We start from the raw sequence: 21,371 nt of genomic DNA, 5'->3' as shown, positions 1-21,371 counted from the left end.
AGAGAAACTGAAATAACTGGAGAGTATTGAAAGTTTTGAAAACCAGACGGAAATTGATTTTAAATCATTACAAAACTATGTAAGAGGCAAGAACCATGGGAAAAATACTTCCCAACTCACATTTAGTTTGTACAACTCAACATGAACATGTATGAACCCAGTTCGAATCCTTATTGTGTGCGTGAATTATAACTATACTCTAAAACTCTATCCATCTTTTTCAGTGAAAAATGGGGGAAAAAAAAATAATAAATAAATTATCAATTCAGCCCATTTTACGAAATCAATTTTCACGAAAAACGTTATTACACGACTCATATGGGTTCGCAAAAACTGACTTCGAATGAAGTGCAAATAAAATTAATTAATCAATGAAATTCACAATCTTTTAAAGATCGATATCGAAATTTGTTTTTCCTTTATCCAATGTCAAATATAGACGGCTTAATTGTGATTTTTTGTAGAGTTTCAACAAATTAAACGGTTGACGAACGCATCTTCCAATTATTCACAATCTGGATACCTTTTTGCCACTCTCTTCCCATCATCTTTAGCAATCATTGAATCTACACAATTTAACTCTAACGGGGGAAAGGAATTTAGCATCTAAAGCATTGCACTCGAATGAAATTCACAAGAAAACGTATTCGTCCGAAAATAAATTATTCAAGTTTTATTTCTAAAAAAACGTACATGCAGAAATTGTTCAAGTCCAAGCTATTCAAAAAAACCTTTTGTTCAAAGGATCAGAGAAATAGGAAAATAAAAATGTACAAAAAAGGAAACGAGATAAAAAAAATGGTAAAGACTCGAAAGTGTGTTGGCCGCGTCTCTCAAACTAAACACACTTCGCACCATGATGCAATTTACATAGTTGTCCTGATTGAGTCAAACAACAGGGGTCACACTAGAAAAGTCTTTCTTGTTCTTATTTATGTCCCCCAAAAATATTTCTCACTATGAAATATATTTTATAAAGCGGATGCTTACGATATTTTCGTTTGAAAGTAATTCGTTTTTATTGAATTTTCTTAGTTCTTTACCTTTTTATACAAGAGTAAGAATATATTTGTTGTTTTCTTCTGAAAATTGTTTACTTTGCTTAAAAAAAGTTATATTTCTTAATGTTCATTTTGCTTTCTTTAAATTGCAATCATTAATAATTATATTGGTTTTCTGTTTTTGTTGTTTTTTTATTTGTTTAGTTTATTTATAAATATTGTGTATTTTTTATTAAAGTTCTTCTTGTATGTATTGTATTGTTTTTATTTTATTGACGATCTGTGGCGCGAAGTTTTTCCTCTACAGCTTCTCGTGAGGCTTCGGAGAGATCAGTAGCTTGGATATACTTTTGAACTCCGACCAAGGATTTCTTCAAGGCATCGAAAGAGCTTGAGTACAACATCTTCTTTTTAACCTGAAATTATAAAATTTATTTCAATATTAGACATATTTTACTGAGCGAAGGAAGAATTAAAAATAGAGCCATGCTCTGTTGCTTTTCCAGGTACGTACAACTCTGACCAAAAAATAGTAATATAGCACCCTCTGTTTTAAGGTTTTGTGTAAACTCAAAACCGGTTTGCTGTCTGTCTGTAGCGTTGTAGCGATTGATACCCAATTCGGTAAAAAGGTGGGAACTGTGGACGCTCACGCACATAATGAATTACATCCTTTTACGTCAAATTTAAGGGGGTCCCCATACATGCAAAAGGGGGGTGTAAATTTTTTTTCATCAAATATAGTCATGTGAGATATCATTAGAGGTCTCGATTAGTAATTTTTGAAGCTGGTCTTAGTTTTTACATTTATTAGAAAAGTGGGGAGTGCGGGTGATTGAAAGTGATCATTCATTTAACGGACTCATTCTCAGAAACTACTTAACCGAAAAATCTGAAAAAAATCAGGAGGCTGCCACTATATGGTGCCTAGCCTCCGAAATACCCTCCATACCGATATCTGTTCAAGTAAAGTTAATAATAGTACATTACTATAGTTTTTAGTAATTGCAGGAAAACCCCCCTTAAGTTCATCCAAGAATCACCAAATTTTGCAGAATATAGCCTACAGTATAGAGCATGATCGTACCTACCATCCTACAGGATAGAAATATCCATAGCCCCCCTGTAGAAAGCATAGAAAAAATATTATCCACACCTGAAATTTGGTGGGAGTTTTCGGTTATAGATTTGAATTTTTGAATATTGCAATATATCGAATTGAAGAAGAAAACTTATTCGTCCTAATCTTGGATTTTTCTATGGCGTTTGTCAAAGAAAAGGATCCGTCGAGCTTCGAAACAAAAGCGAAATTGTTACTGAAGTTTCTTAAAATTTATACAAACCAGATTTTCGCGTGCGAAGGGAATAACTATTAAGATGCTTGACCAACCATTAGGCTGGAAGGCACATGTTGACTCACTGAAATTCCCTTTTCGTCTTGCAATTAATTAACCTGCAATTCATAGTATCTGGGCTCGTACACCAGCGAAATTCTTCATTTATTATTGTCTCAGACCAGAGTGCCCCAGTTACACGATGTAGATATGAATTTATGGAAGCATGGGGCTTTCAAGTAATAGCGATGTAACTTGGGAGCATGGGGCTTTCAAGTAATAGTGATGTAACTATGTTATGCTATGCGGTACAGAACAATGGAAACTTGGGGTTGGTTTTGCAATACCGATTTTCATATTTTAAACAAAACAACGAAAATGGATTTATCATTTCTAGTTCCGTTGGCAGAAATACCGCGTCCTAGATACATATCCAAAATGTATAACACTACAATGCGACGCCTATTAATGCAAATAGCAAAATGTCAAGATCCATGGGGCACCAGCATTTTACGCCGTCATATGTCGCTTTGTGTGAAACAATCCAGATCAATCCCTCTATACGTTGACGAAAGCTTTCTCGAAATCGCCGAAAAGAAAGTTAAATACATTGTTCCGCAAAGTTCCGAAAGATGTTAATGTGGTCGACGCAGGAAGATTCGGAGCGGAAACCAGCCTGTTCTTTGTTAATCAAGCTACAGTTTTATGCCACCTACGATGATTTTATTATCTTCGCAATAACAAGAAGCAGGAAGCAGGAGGCTCTTCTTCGGAACCTTAGCAATTACTCTTTTCTTCCACTCATTTGAGATGATCTCAAATTTTCAACATTTGGAAACGAATGGAATCTACAACTCTGCAGAAACTATAAGTAGTATACCGAAAGGATTTGCAGGGAAACTGTCAAGGTCGGTTAATACAATAATTTCATTTCTGCTTCAAGGATCAGTCTGTATTCGCATATTACGATGTCTTGCCATATCATCCACAAGAGGGCGAAATTCGCCGATAGTATACAATTCGGAATTGTGAAATGTTCCTTCAACCTCTTCAGCTGCCCAGCAGCTGGATGAGAGTAGACTTCTCATTAACATCATTAACAGGACCATCGAAAAATTTACAAACGCATGTAAGGTCTTTCGCAATGTGATATATAATAGCGAGATTGTTCCTATTTGCGTAGTTTCTGCTTCCTTCACCAAAGCAATGACGAATGCCTTCAAATCCCTTCCTTTTCACAATACCGAAGTTCCAGCTTACCCTCACTCATAGACATAAACAGACTTCACAGCTCCCTTAGACTATTGATCCGCCTTCACGTTTCCGCATCAGCCAGGTCTTGTGATATTCTTGTGGAACATGACCAACAATTTCATCCGCTAAAGACACTTTATAGCGGCCCATCTATTTTCTAGCCCGGACTGTTCAGATTTTGCGTCGTATGCGCAACAATAAAATCTTCACATTGCTGGACGACAGTTGATGTCAGAAGCTCTTTTGGTACGCACATTCAGAAGACAACTCCTAAATCTATTACTGAGTACGACATCTTCGGTCTGATTAGATGACGAGGTGCACAAAGTTGTAGAAATCTACAAAAAGTTCAGCTTGTTAAGGTCATCAAGAGGCTACTATGTCTCCTCCTCACAGCTTGATATTCAGACCACCCATCAGCACCACAAATGTCACGGAGAAATCCTCCTAAACTAAGTATAGTTGCGTGCACAATGGGGGATGTGTGTGATGCTTCTTAATCAACATTGAAATCGCGTCAGTCAAGGGCCCTGCTAGAAACCGACTTCGCAAGCCTTGATGTCACCATCAGTCCGGAAATGAATTCGTGTCTACAACCACTAGGCTTTACAGAAGCGCGAGAAGAATACCCTCCAAACTATCATTATCTCACTTTAGTTAAGCCCAGGAAGTCCAGCCTATATCAGCGGAGTATTTGCTTGGTTGGGAAGAAATAAAGCATTCTGGAGGGTCTCAATCCGTTGTCGAACGTGCGTACATCCCAGAAACCAATCATAAACTCTTTTCAATAACGAAAGGTCGTAGTTGAGAGATCATTCTGTATCTGCGACGCCGTTGATATTTCGGAAGCAAGAAATTGGAACAAATGTCAGAGAAATGGAGCTTAGAAATCCTACTACTTTTGAAATATCATTAAGTTATCGAGGTCAACCTCCTCACTATGTAGAAGCTATCGAAAATGGTACAATCAGTGCCAGATAATAAATTTTAAATTTTAAAGACATACACATTTTGTACTTTTTCCTCTGTTAATTGCTAAATTTATTGTACTATTGAGATGCTATTACTTTGCCCATTTGTTCGACATTAAGCTACGGATGCATTTTCTTTTTACATACAAACTTCGCTTGGGGTTTAATACTTGAAATCCTCACTACTATTTTTTTGGTCAAAGTTATATGCCCCTACTTTGATATTCACAAATGACTGCCGTTTTGCTCACTTGTGGAAGCTAATACACAATAATAAAATCTTTAAACAAGCAATCTAAAATTAACAACAGAAACAACACGACAGAATACTTTCAATTAAAATGTTGGCAGGATGCAAGATAAAATGCAAAACAACAGAAAGCAACAGGAAATTCGTTCATACACATTTTCCTCTATCCAACTCAACATCTAATACCGTACAAAACATAATATCGTGCGTGCATCTGTATCTAAAGTTGAATGCCCTCGTTCAAATAGTAAACTAAAACTGAACTAGGTGGTAATCTTTAGATGTGCTATTTTTAATGTACAGTTCAATTCTCAATGAATCACTTCATCGATAGTGGAAGTCATCAGGAAACGATTGAACTGATTTACACAACACAAATTAAATGAACATGTATCTACAAAATCTTTGAACAAAAGAAAAAATAGACAAATGCCACCACATTTAGACTAAATTTTACATTGCGAGTTTATTATTAGCCACATTACAGTTTCATTGAAATACGCGAATGTGCATAATTGACGAGAACTTACCTTAGCAGTGTCTGGGCACCATGACATTAAGAAAAGTTTCTGTTTCTTCGAGCTTTCTGACGTGCCCTGACATTGATGCATATATTCGAAATCAAACAGGCCATATCTGAAAGAGGAAATATAGAAAATTTAATAAATGGAAAAACTTGTTCATTGTATAAAATTAACAATGGTCAACTGCTCTCTTTGTAAAGTTGTGCACACATAAAGGTGTTCGCTTTGGAATGGTTTTTACTTTGATTATATGGAGCAGGTTAGGGAAATCCGGAACCTATAGGACTATTGACACGTTTTGAAGCTTCCGCTGATATAACTCGGGCTACGTAATATTGTTCTAGAGTATTAGAAGGAAATCAGTGCGATTGCGAAGGGGTTGAGTATCAGCCTCCAGAGCTTTTTCGTCGGGTTTAATTTTGATTGTATCATGGATGTCTATGTTCGCGTTTGGAAAAAATAATTACAGTAATAAGAACCTAACTGGATGTCATACAATCCATGTATCTGTACCCTGTATACTATTATCCATTGACTAGTACGTGGAATAAAATATTTTCCAAATATGTACTTAATAACACAACTATTCACAAAACAACTGCAGTTATACATTAAGGATAATGTCCCACGTTTACGTTTTATTTGAATTGAATTTTCTGGATTTACGTCAAGAAGCCGAAGGACCTCCTAAAAGACCGGCTGTCACATACATAACAACATAACAACACCATAAACTTAATCAAAAATCTTTATCTGATCTGATTGGCAACTACAACGTATACACTTGTCCTACATAAATACTAGTGTGCATCTTCAACACTCATAGTCGTTCTTTCCTACACATGCCCTCCAAGCGAGCATATGTCACAGACCGGTTTGCTAATCTCCTAAAGCAATTATACGAAATACAGACCATTCTCGACAGCATTAGTGGCCAAACATCAAAAATTGATGTTAAAAAAAAATAAACTATCTAATAGGGATTTCAGTCTTCAAATAAGATACATATGTCGTTTCCCATGACAATTTGTCTTTTTGTCGTTGCTATTCCGTAATTATATGTATGTCGATTGGAATGATGTTTCCCGCAAGGACCCAGTCAGAGGAGTTGAGTATGGCAATAGATCAGAAGCCATTGGTTCGAGCCAGCGGAACATGAAAAACAAGAAACTATTTTTCCCATGTTTGGTTTTGTCCGCGGCTATTACACATTTACATTGCGGATAATTGATTCAGTGAAACGCATTCGCAATTATGAATTGAACAAAGCATCCAGTCGTTACTGTAAAGTAGCAAAAAGTGGAAGGTAGACTGTACACACTTTTTATTTCAGCTGAGAATTATAGAATAGTTTTTAACGAAGGTTCTGAATTCGAATTCAATTTGCTTCAAATTTATGGGTTCTATACAATATTGTGTCCAAAACACTGTGAGATGCTATTTAGCGATGATTAGAACTCAAACTACAATGTAAGACTTTCTACAAAGTTGTATTAAAATAAGTTTCAAATAATATCTCTTCACAATCATCATCTGGTAATAATCTTTTTCGATTGCTTATCGATTTCAGGTGCTCCTCAAAACGGACTTGGACACTTGGATGCAATTGTTATCCGGCTCGGGAAAAGACCTAGGTGGATACAAGAGCGGTATTGCTTTTTTTTCACATTCATATTATAAATAAAATTCACCTCGCAATTTTATTACTATTATCGTAATGAGCTTTGGTTCGTTCTAATAAACCATACTTCGCAGTCGATAAACATTTGCAGCTGTTGGTTTGATCAGGAAACAGCGTCCGAATTCATTCTTCTTAGGCCTAAAGATTCGCCTCAAGACTTCCTTTTCAAACATTCATAGGAGATTTTATCTGCAACTATCACTGCCCATGTTTCAGCGCCGCAGCCTGTACTAGTCGTACCATGGAGCAGTACAACTCTTCGAAAATGATTTCTTTTAAAAATGTTTGAAAAGTTAAAATTCGCTTTGTTAGCGGCTCATGTTAATTTTTGGGATAACTTCTTGCATTGAGTTAACTCTCCAATAACTGGCTGTTGTAGCGTTTTGAGAGCGAAAATTTGATATCGATCTTGAAAGCTTAGCGGTACTTGATTTTGCTGATTTATTCGTAACTAGCCTCCTAGGTTCCCTTTTTCGAGATCATATCGCCGAGACTGAGGGCCGTGTTATCTACACAGGCTCATTATGAAAATTATGCAGACCCCCTCCCTTGTTACCCATATTTTAATTGAACTTTTATTTTAGGGCATCAATGGCATGCCCCCAGCGATGCAAGTCGGCAATATAACCCAACAATTAAAAGGAGGAAAAACCATACCACCAAGCGGTAAATTGTTGTGAAGATCTGAGCTCTTTGTCTTAATCCAGATAACATCGCAAATTTCCGATACGTGTTTTTGAATGAAGACCTTTGCCTGGCAATTTCGCAAGGTCATCTTAGTCAATCGTGATAACTTTTTGAGCAAATCGAAGTTTTCTGGCACCGTCGATGTCGCGCTGTTTTTGCACACAATCTAATGCCTAGGTAAAGTCAATAAATAAATATATTGATATCGATTGTTTGCCTTTTCCCATGGTATGTCGTAAAACAAAAATTTGTTAATCGTTGGCACTGATAAGCACCGCTCCCATATAAAATCTATTACTAATAACTTCCGACAGAACTATATATGTGGTAGATAGGAAGGTAATGCTCCTGTAATTCGAACATTTTATTGTTTCTGGTGGATAGATATTATAAGTCTGATATCCACCTGCTAGCACCTTCCCTAAATGCTAATTTCTCTCTAATTTTCCTACTGACTCCTGTTTAGTATCTTATACAGTTTCCCATCGATCATCAACGTTAAGTTGATGTTTAGAGAACTCGATCGAAAGTCCATACAATATTTCGCCTGCTTTCTTTTTACAGTTCGTTAATCTTTATTTCTCCTTACTATATTTTGAACTGTGGCGTAGGCTAATGTGATTGTGATGTTTTTAATCTTCCTTTGATTTTTAACATGTACAGCTTCCAATTAATTAGATTGAAACCTGTAATTTGTTTTCCATTTTTTTAATGCAAAAGATAATTCCCGTCTAACATGACTTGCTTTCATCTCCACTGAAGTCAGGAAAGAACAAGGGTTAGACTAACTGCTGCCAACTCATCTTGAATCCCGTAGCTATAAAATTTCATTGGACGCTCTTGAAACCACTGGCGCACTGGCTGCCGCGTCGTCGTCAAATCACTTTCCTTCAAGCGCTTCTTTTAGTGATCTAAAAAGATGGAAATCGCAAGGAGACAAACCCGGACTGCAGGGAGGATGTTCCCTAGCCAAAGGGACTCTAATTTTTGGTTTCGTTGCGTTGGCTACGTGAGATCTTTCGTTGCCATCATTACGAATCACGCTTATAACGGATTTGTCTTCTTTTTTCGCCGAAATGCCAACCTCGCGGCTTCCAGCATTAATAGTGCGTCGAACTTCCGATAAAAAAAAAACAATTGCCATTACCTTACATGTTGGCAATCACGCACTCTTTCTCCACTCCATCCTGGTCTGTTTCGAATCGGGTATAATGGTGCACCCAAGTTTCCATAATTTATGTTGACTTCCGCAACGATTTCGAATACGGCCATTGGCGAATTTTGTTATATTTTCCTGTGGACTGCTTGCCGGGAACACTCGCCCTTAGGCGGCGGTTGGCTTAGATTCTAAATTTTTACACATCCTACAAAGAATTCCTTATGCTACGCAAATACTTGGGTGTTTGTAAGGGTATTTCCCCCGAACTGTGTGCGCAATCGTTAAGAAATTTCAATCAGATTCATTCCCTCCCTGGCCAAAAACTTAATAATAATTCTTTGCTCCACGGACACGTGTACGGTCGGTCCAACCTTTTTGATAAAAATACAGGCTACCTTCACATCAATCCTTTCCAGGTATAAGACCCCTTCGGAACCTTAAAAAAATCATTCCGGCTTATCTTTGATACACCCCCATATGACGTTATCTCTATTCACCAGAACATTTTTTTTTCAACGCTACCCTCGAGATGGTAATGAGCTGTGACGACAATTCCCAGTGAATAATTCATTGAATACGCAACTAAAGGCACGAAACCGACCCGAAGGTGAAAATCTGGTTCTTGATGTCAAGAGCGATCTTTCGCTCTTCTTGCAAACGGTTTATTAAATTTTTTGTATTTGTCAATTCTCATCGAATTCTGATTTTTGACTATTCTGGTGTGAACCCAGAAATCAATTTCCACAACAGAACCTAGGGACTGAATTCTTCCTCGTTGAACCTCTTTAATAGTTTAGCAACAGTTAATTTATCTGCTTCCTTCAAAGCCACTAACAATTTGTCGCTTTCAAGTTCGTTTTACAGAGAAAAAAAAACGCATATATTTTCACACAATAAGCCAATAAAGGAAACTATCTTCGAAATCAATCTTTTCCTTCAAATATGATTATATAAGCAATACACAAAACCTTTCATACCTGAAATCAACTTCCAGTTTCCCGACTTGTTTGAGATAAATGCCTAATAGTTTTCAAAAATTACTGAAGGTTTCGTCCAAGGCAAAGAGGGGTCCGTGGACCACAAATGTGGAAGAAAGTTCCTTCCCAATTGGTCCGGTCCAACATGAACTGGATGCGGACTTAGAATTCCCTCAATTCTCAAACAAAATAATTCCGCTTCGGGCTAGTTTGGGTCTGAATACAAAGGCAATTCGCACCCGTATCATGTTTACGATTATACGTAAAGGAGCAAGTACCGCCTACAGCCACTTTTGGTCACGCTGCTCTCAGGGAAGCGTCAACGCCTGATGAGTTGCCTCCGCCCAGGACGAAACCGTCAGTCACTTTTCGATCATGAATGTTTTTCTCGATCAAGGGGTCAAAATCAATCAAGAACTGCAAGGCCGCACCATGCTTGAAGATATCGTATTTCCGTGTTGCCAAAAGCACTTCAGCGGATTGGATGCTTCAACATGGTTCCATCGTGGCGAGTTTTGAGAAAATTTTTCTATATTTCAGCACGTTTGAAGAATTGCCGCTTTATGCATCGCTGCCGAACTAGGTCATTTTGTAATTTTAAGCGTATATTATTGTTTTATTAAAATTCTTCTATTAAATAAGTTTATAGAGAAATAATTTATTCGTTTTTTTGCATTTATCGTAAATGTGGTCGGCTACATTTTTCACTGAATAGATTATCCCAACGTTATCGTATCGTTATCTAATCTAGAAATCGTAAAATGGTTGCCCACATATGAAAGTAATGGTTAGATATACTGAAAGAAAATAAAAAAAAAAACCATAGTACTAGCCCTTAGTAGGTCCGTTTAAACAGTCACCAACATTCAGACTGCGGCCGGGATTCTGAACAATATAAAGAACCTGAACAACTACCCCAACCATCGCACGGTCTTCGATCAGTACATATTTATATCTTCATCTACCAATAATCGACTCCATTTTTTAAGGAAGGCCTCAATGATAAATTTTACTCTTTTCGCTTTACATTTCTTCTTGGTTTCGACACGTTAGGCAATTCTGCTATAATTTCGAATATTTTACGTCTTTTCCTATCAATTTGTTTACAATTTGGGTTTATTTATAGGTGATCAAACCAACAAAGCGAATAAATTGAAAATTGGCAATACAAACTAAAATTAACCATAAAAACGTTCTCTTAGGAAGCATACATACAGTATTTGCTTCTAAATATCTTGTGGTATTTGTAAAGAATTAATTATATGATCACTGTTTAAGACAAATCTATAAATTTTATAGAAGCAAACCAAACCCTAAATCAACGTTACCATAATAAAATTAATCTGCCACTTTGTTTTTATTATTAAGAAACGACGGAAAAAATGTATGAAAATCGACATTGACCACGTCAATCAAATTGCTTTCATATATTTCGTCGAAAATTTCAAACTAATGTACATTTTTGAGAGAGCCAAATAATTTTATCTCATTTAAAAAGCAACTTACCGACATTCTCCTGGTCCACCCTTTTGAATATCATCCAAAAATTGATCATATTCAGCATTACGATCACCAATTACTTCAACATCGATTTGTTTCTCATCACGGATGTAGAAAATAACATAACGATGTTTCTTGTCCTTTTTGATTTCTTCATACGTTGTCTTACAGACATCGGAAACAGTTACTCCTGATGCCTGAAAAAATTAAGGAATATAAAAGTTATGGGATGCATTCAAACATTTATTTGATATATAAGAAACGAGTAATAATTCAGACAGCGGCATATAAGTATAACAAAAATATTTGAAATGTATCTTAGCGAGTTTACCAATGCTCAAGTGTTGTGTCTCAAGACTGGTAACAAAGTCTAAGAATTTGATAATCTTACAGCCTTCTAGACAAAGCAGTAACACTGTTTCAGTTGCTGCTATAGTGTAAACAGAGACTGTTTGAGAGATTTGAACTGGAGGCCTAAGTATTTCAGGCCGATATGCTGCCCACCAAGCTATTTGAGTAATTGACATAGAGCTTCGCAGTGAACGTCAACTTGCGATACTTCTACTGGTTTGATTCGCTTCCGAAAATAACGAATAATTTAGGAGAGATTGATTAAAGTGATTTAGATCTGCATAATAGTGTTTAGCCTGTGCCTTAGCTTGTTGTCAACATTGAATTCGTATGTTCAACGTTGTTACCTTGCAAAGGTCAAGCTTCACTTTTACAGCCTTTAAAGAATCAACAGCGAATCGTTTGCTGGTGACTACGGTGAAGACTGTTTAAGAAACTTTTCTGCAAATGTGTAAATCAAAAGGACAAACAGATCACTTTCATGCTTGGTATTCTAAAAATATGATAATCTTGGCACAAAATCAATATTTTGCCGCAGAAGAAATGTAAAAAGCGAAAGAAATTGGAAATAATCATCAAATTAAAATAAGATAAATCTCGGTTGAACACTTAAGAGTATAGCATTCTTGAATATAATATCCATTTTATGTACCCAGTAAATTAATAGACACTCATCATACGTTTGAAGTGGCTAAACGTGAGGTTTTATCAATAAGTGCAATAACCTCCAGAAGATAATTAATGGACCGAAAGCTCTCATCTTCAAGATCATGGATTGATGCCACTTGTCAAATCGAATAGCCTAACAGCAACTCTGCCTTTGCAATCGACTCAATGTGAACCAATGAATTCGTTTCAATAAATTATGCACTTCATGGAAAATGGAGCAGGTGGAAAATGGAGATTAAATTTCTGTATGGTCTTGAATGTTACTTTATAATTTCGGTTTTGTTTGCTTCTGAAATTACAAGAATTCGAATCACAAAAAATTCATTCCATATTGAATAGAAATGATAATTTCCAAGGAAATCTTAGTGAATAAAGTTTATTGCATTTAAAATTCCAACGAAAATCACCTGATTTCCAAGTAGCTGAGTGATAATGAATAATAAAGATATGAGTCAAATTGTTGGAAAATAGCTTTTTAGAGGTTCGACTTTTGAAATGACTAATGCGGAACAATCTCCAAACTGCATAATAAATCGACTTCTGCATATTCGCTCGACAAAAACCAAAGTGATTTCCTAGTAAAGAAGAAAAGTAACCATTTGTGACTTGCACAAATTTCTTATCATATGACTTTATATATTTGCAGTAGTACTCGCATTGATAAGATGAAAAGCATTGTCGAACTGATAAATGTTCCGTCGTTTTTGCTGACAACACTAGAGATTATTTCAAGAGATCTCAATATATTTGTAGGGAATTAGCTCAATTAAGAACAATTATCATCATTTTCATGGCGGAACCTTTCTCTTTTTTTAATTCATCTCATAAACGATTTCAATTATAACTACATGTACAGCCTGTTATTTTTCGTTTATTTATACCTCGAGCAGTTATTGAAATACAAATTGTTTTGAAGGTATCGCCCTGTTTGTATTGATTATCACAATGTTTAATTACGTTATCCGACTCGATTGAAAAATTGTAAAATAACATGAATTTTTGTGTAAAATTCAATCGAACTTTCTTATCAACCTTCGAACTTTTGGTTGATTCCATTGATTTATAGGCGCTTTTACTTGTACAGTGCTATTAGAGGTTTACCCATGTCAAAGCCAGTGGAACATAATAATCGACTATGAAGGTCCTCCATCTCAACTAACGACTCACAACCAAAATCAATGCTACTGTGTATCAAAGCAGCGATTGATAGTCAGGAAAATCACTACAAAAGCTGGAATCTCGATAAGATCATGCCATCACACTTAACCGCACGAAAGACTATCCTCATGCCCCAAAAAAAGGAAAACAGTTTCATTCGATTGGCAAAATGATGCTCACTGTTTCCTTTCCTCTTAGAATCAATCAGTCACTTTTAATAAGACTTGCTCTGATCGAAAGAATCTGGAAAACAGAATTACGGCAAGGAAATTCACTACCGTTATACGCCCACGTATTCATGGGTTTAAAGGACACCGCTTTAGTACCATACAGCACATCAACCGCGATGCGACCTTGAGGATGATTACCAAACCACTGTATTGCAACGTGAGACAAGCCTATCTATAGAGAAGGTCGTAAAGAGCAACATTTTCAAATTTTGTCCAATGTTTTTTTCAAAGGTTCAGTTACTTATTCACGTGGAAAAATGATAATTTTGATGTGTAATAATCTTACGAATAATGGTAGGATTCCCATCAAACTTGCCAGAATCAAGACCTATATTATGTTACTACAGAATTGGATTGTACTCTGAAAATGAGCTTAGAGAGGCTTTCCACTAAATTTTAAACATGTAATATTATCATTTTAATTAACTTTATTTAAGTGAATATCGGGATATATTTAGGTACCTACATTCCGCAAATGGGTACTTTTTTGATTTTTTCAAGATATTTCGGTTGGATTGTTCATGAGAATGGGTCTCCTCACACTTTAAATTTGTGTTCCCTCACTCCTTTATTTCGTAGCCAATAATGAAAATCTTTCGTTTGACGCTGGTGGAACTCGAAAACAAACAATAGAGGTGAAAGCGATTGGTTTGGTTGTTCTTACACATATGACGAAGATGACAAGAATCGGTCATTTAAATTACTTTTACTACACAAAGTGAAGTACAAAAATACAGGGTGCATTCCAAAAGTAATGCAGTTGAATTTGCCGAGCCGCTTCTATTGGTCGGAGTGAGATTAAACTACTTGGAGGGACTCTAACCTGCCGTGGAGCCGGTCGCAATGCTCTTCAAACTGTAAAAGCGAGAGGACGCCAGTTATTGTAAAAATCTGCGCGATCGTACCACGAAAAAATATCGGCGATTTCAAGTCAACTTTTGCATCGTATTGAAATCGAACCTTATTTTTTGGACAAACCCGGACTTTTCAATACGATCCATAAACAACGGCAAAGCTCTGAGTAGTACACCGACCAGACCACCCAAGTCTGAAAAGGCAAGAATGAACAAATCAAAAGTCAAAAACAATGTTAATTGTTGTTGTTGTTTTTGACAGTAAACGAGTGGTCCATTAGAAGTGTGATCCTCAAGGACAGACAGTTAAACGCTACCTGCTACTTGGATGTGCTGGAAAGCCTTCGAAGAAGGAACATCAGGATAAGAAAAGACATTTCCGCTACGTGGAAATTCCATCACGACAACGCGCTGGCTAAACACCAGCGCCAACGCTGCCCCATCCCTCCTATAGTCCTGACGTCGTCCCAGCAGACTTCTTTTTGTTCCCTCGGATTAAGGCAACGATTTTCGTCTACAGAAGAGATTCAATCAATCGTGACAAAGACTTTGCGAGAGGTCCCCGAAAACACCTTCCAGGGCGCGTACCGATGATGACAAAGTCCCTGGAAAAATGTGTAGAGGCCCAAGGACAGTACTTTGAAGAATTTTTCAGTGATCGTGCAAATCTGTTCGATAAATTACTTTAAAACAAAATAATTAGTTTTGGAACACAATCTGTATTTTGTTGGAATTAATCAAACTTTGAACATTCGCGAAGATGTCAACTCCCACTAGAGCATTTTAAGGCAATATAGAATCAAACTGGTTACCAGTCTCAGGTAAATGAATAAGATAATCATACCGCCTGAAGCTTTTTCTCCGAAATTTGCCTTATCAGATTCCTTTTTGCACCGAAATGAAAATTATTCGAACAGGCAGTATTTTTAGCGCAGCGCTTTCACTATATTTCTTCAAGAAAATTTTCACCGAATTTTCGAATATTGTTGTTCCAACTGCGAGAGATGGAAGGATTGGAAGATGATTGACCAAAGAAGACGGCGACGCATTTGACAAGTCGGTCTCTTTATCTGAACATAAAGATACTACTGCTAAATCGAATGAATTCTTGAGTAATTTTTGTTTGGAAATGAGGAGGAAAAAACAACTTTTTTATATGCATTTGCATATAATGAGTAGTACATAATAGTATCTGTTACCTGGGCTTTGAATCTTTAAATAAAACGAAATTATTGACAAACAAAGCTGATGAGAACAATTATATTCGAAAACGCAACAGAACGATCGACTCCCAGTTGCTGCACCGATAAATGGAATTGTCGCATGCTGAGGTTGATCCACAAATTATAGATGTTTCTACTGGTAAGGTTGTTAGGGAATGCAGGACACATAAGCCAATGGCAAATGCATACAAAAATATTGAACGAGTTATGGTCAAGAAGTCAAAATGATATTGAGTAATATGAAGTACATCGTACAGTAACAAAAATGCTACCTACAGTGCGTTTATGTGAACAAGCAAAACTACCTCGCTATATAGTATACCACACCAAGTACACATTGGCTTCGTCACGACTACTTGTGAATTTTTCAAGCTCCAAATATTGAAGTGTAGGGAGGAACATAACAACCAATTCGGGTATAAGTTTTGGATATTTTTCCAGCTTTCAATTGCCAGGGCTGGTAGTGTCAAAATTACAATTTCAAAATAAACAACAACTAATAAAATTATTTGCTTTACATATAAGCCAGAATATTTTTCCTTTAAATAGATTCCTTAATATTTGTAAACCTTGTTCAAGCAAAGATAAAGACTGCATAAAGGTTAGCGATTTAGGGAGAAACGTATGTCTCTGCCCTGGACAAAATAATAGTCAAATTTTTGATAGACTTGTGTATTTTTCCCAGAAAGAGAAAAACGTGAAAGATTTTCTCCACAATTGATGTGCTTTCCATTTAACTGGATCCACACCATATAAGAAGAAAGTATGAATAATCTGGCATAGCGACAGGGATATTTGACAAAATCGAGGTAAGGATAGAAAGTTCTGTTTCGGTGCTTTTAACAAATTAAATGTGTTTGACTTCTAGTTATATTTTTCTCTTTGTAGCCAATGGGATGGGAAACTGAATTTCCTTGAAAACAAGATAAATTCCTTGTACATTTCAACGAAAGCCTTGAATATGCATCTTACTGTTAAAATAGTTTATCTTCTGGATAAAAATTGTTATTGAACTTACGAATATACAGTATTTCGAGAGCCATTGGTTGCCTTTTCAGTGCGCGATGAGGCTTCCAAGAAATTTAGGCCGAAAAAGATTTTTTTTTCATAGACTTACATTTAAAGACTTTGATTAAAGCCAGCTACATCGTTTTCTTGCTTACTCCAATATATTTACTTTTTTGTTCTATTTTATTTTAGACTTTCCCTCTAATTTCGTTATCTCCACAGTTAATGCGGTATTTTTCCCCAAGATTGGATTAAATTTATTTATAGCATATGCGCATTTTGGGGGACCAGTTGTGCCCTTCTTAACGCAATTTTAACTTCAACTTAATCATAGAAATCAAACTCAAAATTCTTAAATTACTACTGTTCACTATTTAAACAATAACGTGATGTTTAGTCACGTCCTAGAGCCTTTATCGAACGAGTTATGAATATGCATACATTCTTTAGTCTGGGTCGAAGGATATGAAACCGCTAAATAAGGAAAGTCTCACTTACTTCAATTAAAATCAAATTAAATGGTGAAAGCATACCATATATGGGCCGTCCCATGAATTTTAGCAGCCAGATCGTCTTTTTGACGAACTTTCAAAGCCAACCAGTATTTGTGCGAACACTGACCCTTGAATTATATTTTCAATTTTGTGCCCGATCGACACGTACATCTAGCATATTTCAAACATAACCAGCTATCCATTAAACTTCTTTCATGACACCGTTGAATGAATGAAAAATATGCAATTTACTCGGCGTTTCGTCATCGGTCTCCACATGTGTTTCGCTACTGTGTGTGTACTTGGGGTTGTGCAATTAGTTCGACTGGTATCATTAAGGGGCGAGAGTACTATGCCCAAGTGCGCATGAAACATGCTCGACAAAAAGCCGCTACAGCTTCTTTCCCACAATGGGAGTGAGTAAATCCCCCTCTTTTCAGTTCAATAATTGTGTACGTTCTCGACGTTGCTTTTGAATGCTTCTAACCGACTATTTTGCCGATTCACGTATGCGCCGCAATTAGATGACTACGACGAGCATGACAACTTTCCGGCAATTTAGCAACTCCAACAATTTGAAAGAAAGAGATCAGCCGGCAGCCGGTTCACGTTGGGGTACACTCGAATCATTATGAATCAGCTCTTGAACGAGAAGTCGTGGAGATGTAAAGTCGGTTAAACCGGCAAATGTATGGAAGTACCGGCAAAATAGTACGTTTATCGCGTTTCAATTCAACCTATTCCTATTTTGAAAGCATTGCGGCGAAAAGAGATAGCTCTCTGTTTTCCCCAATTTTACCGGTTGATGACTGTACACGATTTCGATGTCCATATATGGTATTGTGTTAGAGTTTCCTCTCTACACGATTCATATCATTGCCGTATGGAGCATTTTAGTTGTGCGCTGCTCCTCGGACTAAAAGGCGAATGCTTTCCCACTTTTATATCAACTTTTCCTTCCTATGAGAGATCTAGCATAGTCAATGAGCCCCACAGACTCTGAGAAATCGAGGCTAGAAATCTCATTAATTAAGATGAGTAACGCGAAATTATCTCATGGACTGGGGATGAAATGCTTCACTATTGCCGCTACCATATTTGGTAGATTGTGAGGATGAGATTACACTTGAATCACTTTTTAATTTTATGCCGAACGATTGTTCCACGAACAGCTCATTATCTCGACGCTTTCGTTTAGTCATGATACAAAAATGAACACCCAACTTAGGACCAAGCACATCGAACCTAAACACTTTTCCTCCTCGGGAAAATTCATATACACGCTAGACTTGAGCAGATTGCCACTACTCGGCCTTATATAAATTACCTGCTTTTGCAAAACTATGTAGTAAAATACTCGAAATCATGCAGGAAGTGCAGAAGCACACAGTGATGAATCATAGCCGAAACAGTCATCACTGTGCGCTTTTTCTCTTCTACAGCTGCCACTAAATACATGTTCAGCAAACATTCAGCAGATAACACGCCACAGAGGAAATGCAGAATGTTTTTAATCGTACTGCAAGCAGCCAACCGCTAATTTTAAATCGAGACGGTTCAATGACGTGTACCTATTTGCTGTAACTATCTATTTTTAATAGGCGGTCATTTTACACTTTTTATAATAAGTGGAACAGCTTTACGACAGATGACCGCCTTTCAATTGAAATTAATTTTTTGCAAATGAAATGAATCATTTTGCCTTTTGTATTTATCTGTATGAAAGAAATTAAAATACAATGAAAATTTAGTGTTACAGATAGATATCTAGCCATAAGAGAATAGCAAAAGATTGGACACTATTTTTTCATAACAGTGAAAATCTTATCTTGGCATTTAAATATCCTTCATCCCTTGAAATGATAGCTAGGATACTAACTTTTAGAATGGAACGGAATACTTAATCATTTTAATTTTGCAAAATCGCCGTCTTTCCCGAAAATGTTTACATGACTATCGCAGTCAACAGAAATCCTGGATGAAGCATGAACAAATGATCTTCACAATCACCTGAACAACGTTATCATAAATACGGCCACAAACATACTTGACCCCAGCCGCAAAAAGAGTCGCCAGGAGCCGATGGAATTACAGCCGAATTGGTTAAATATGGAGGCGATCAATTACACCAAGCGGTTCATCAACTTGTGCTCAAGATGTTGGACAGCGAATCAATGCCTGATGACTGGCAAAGAGACATTATTTGTCTCATACATAAAAAGGGAAATATCACACAGTGCAGCAATTGTAGAGGTATCACTTTGCTGAGTACCATTTATCTTGCTAGACTGGATAGCCCCATATGCCCAAAACATAATTGGCCCATACCAAAGAGGCAAACTTCGGCGAGCGGAGGATCGACTTCACAGATGGAAAAAGGAAGCCTGGGAGAATCAACAGGCACGAAAGTTTTACCAATAAGTCAGCAGGATGAAGCCTTCCACAGCCACCACCAAGTATAGAAGAAACAGTCCGTGCAATTCATCGGCTTAAAAATCATAAGTCGCCAGGAGCCGATGGAATTACAGCCGAATTGGTTAAATATGGAGGCGACCAACTACACCAAGTGGTTTATCAACTTGTGCTCAAGGTGTGAGACAGCGAATCAATGCCTGATGACTGGTAAATGGGCATTACCTGCCCCATACATAAAAAGAGAGATATCACACAGTGTAGCAATTATAGAGGTATCACGTTGCTGATTACCATCTATAAGATGTTCTCCGCTATCTTGCTGGCCGGATAGCCCCATACGCCCAGATCATCATTGGCCCATACCAAAGAGGCTTCACTCCAGGCAAATCAGCAGCAGATCAGATTTTCTTTCTGCGGCAAGCGATGGAAAAACTGTTGGAATATAGACATCAGTTACACCATCTCTTCATCAATTTTAAAGCCGCCTATGATAGCATAGCCAGGGTAAAACTGTACGCGGCCATGAGAGAATTCGGTATCCCGACGAAATTGATAACACTGACTAGGCTGATCTTGGCCAAGGTGCAAGGCCAGATAAAAGCAGCATGACCACTCTCAAAATCATTCGACATCAACAACGGTCTACGACAAGGGGATGCGCTATCATGCGTCCTCTTTAACCTGGCCCTCGAGAAAGTGATCCGTGATGCTGAGGCAAATGCAAGAGGTACGATCCTCTTTAAGTTCACCCAACTATTGGCCTACTGACTATATCGACATCATGGGAAGAACGACCCGAGACATACAAACTGCCTTCATCCAGATCGATCTTGAGCTGCATATCAATGAAGGCAAGACAAAGTATATGGTGGCAACATCAGCATCGAAAACCAACCAACATCAAACCGCACTAGTCACTGGTGGAAGAATAAGGATAGGAGAGTACAACTTTGAGACCGTTGATAATTTCTCCTATCTAGGGTCAAAAATCGCAATCGATAACAGCTACGATGAGGAAATCCGCGCACGGTTATTGTCAGCCAACAGAGCCTATTTCAGCTTACAAAAACTGTCTCACCGTAGGGTCAAAGCTCTTACTTTACAACACAATGATCTTGCCAATCCTCATGTATTCCTCAGAGACTTGGGTTCTTAGCATGAAAAATTGCGAACTTTTGGCCGCGTTCGAGAGAAGAATCCTCCGAAGAATTTTTGGCCTCCCACATGAGGATAAACGATTCCGTAGTCTACACATAACGACGAAATCTATAACCGATACCACGACCGTCTTGTTGTGGATAAAATCCGGCTCAACAGGTTGCGGTGCGCGGATCACTTAATCCGTATGGATGAGGATGATCCAGCCAAGAATGCCTATGAGGGCAATATCAATGGTAGAAAAAGAAGACGAGGCACACTCTGCCTGAGATGGAGCGATGGCGTAGGTCAGGACGCCAGACAGCTTTTAGGGATATCGAATTGGTGGATCTCGGCCTTCGCACATTCGAGATGGAAAAAAAACAATTAATTTTCATTTCCTTGGAAAGCAGCAATAACATCAAGTCACTTCTTAATAAATCAAGATAATATATTTGCTATAGCTCAAAACCTTCTTCATTTGTTACCTAAAG

At 37.3% G+C, this 21,371-nt stretch overlaps 1 protein-coding gene across 1 annotated transcript in view; it reads right to left on the bottom strand.

The window, feature by feature from the left end:
* Positions 1 to 644: 644 nt before the first annotated feature.
* Positions 645 to 21,371, bottom strand: part of LOC119653635 (cofilin/actin-depolymerizing factor homolog) — a 40,321-nt gene continuing 19,594 nt past the window's right edge. Inside the window, exons 2-4 of the mRNA XM_038058416.1 lie at positions 11,345 to 11,535; positions 5,341 to 5,446; positions 645 to 1,417 (exon numbers count right to left, since the gene is read on the bottom strand). Coding sequence (XP_037914344.1) covers positions 1,271 to 1,417; positions 5,341 to 5,446; positions 11,345 to 11,535 — 444 coding nt within the window. The 3' untranslated portion in view covers positions 645 to 1,270. The remainder of the gene's footprint in view (positions 1,418 to 5,340; positions 5,447 to 11,344; positions 11,536 to 21,371) is intronic.

This window comes from Hermetia illucens, chromosome 4 (assembly GCF_905115235.1).
Source record: "Hermetia illucens chromosome 4, iHerIll2.2.curated.20191125, whole genome shotgun sequence".
NCBI classification, from domain to species: Eukaryota; Metazoa; Arthropoda; class Insecta; order Diptera; family Stratiomyidae; genus Hermetia; species Hermetia illucens.
This window is presented reverse-complemented; position numbering and strand designations above follow the sequence as displayed.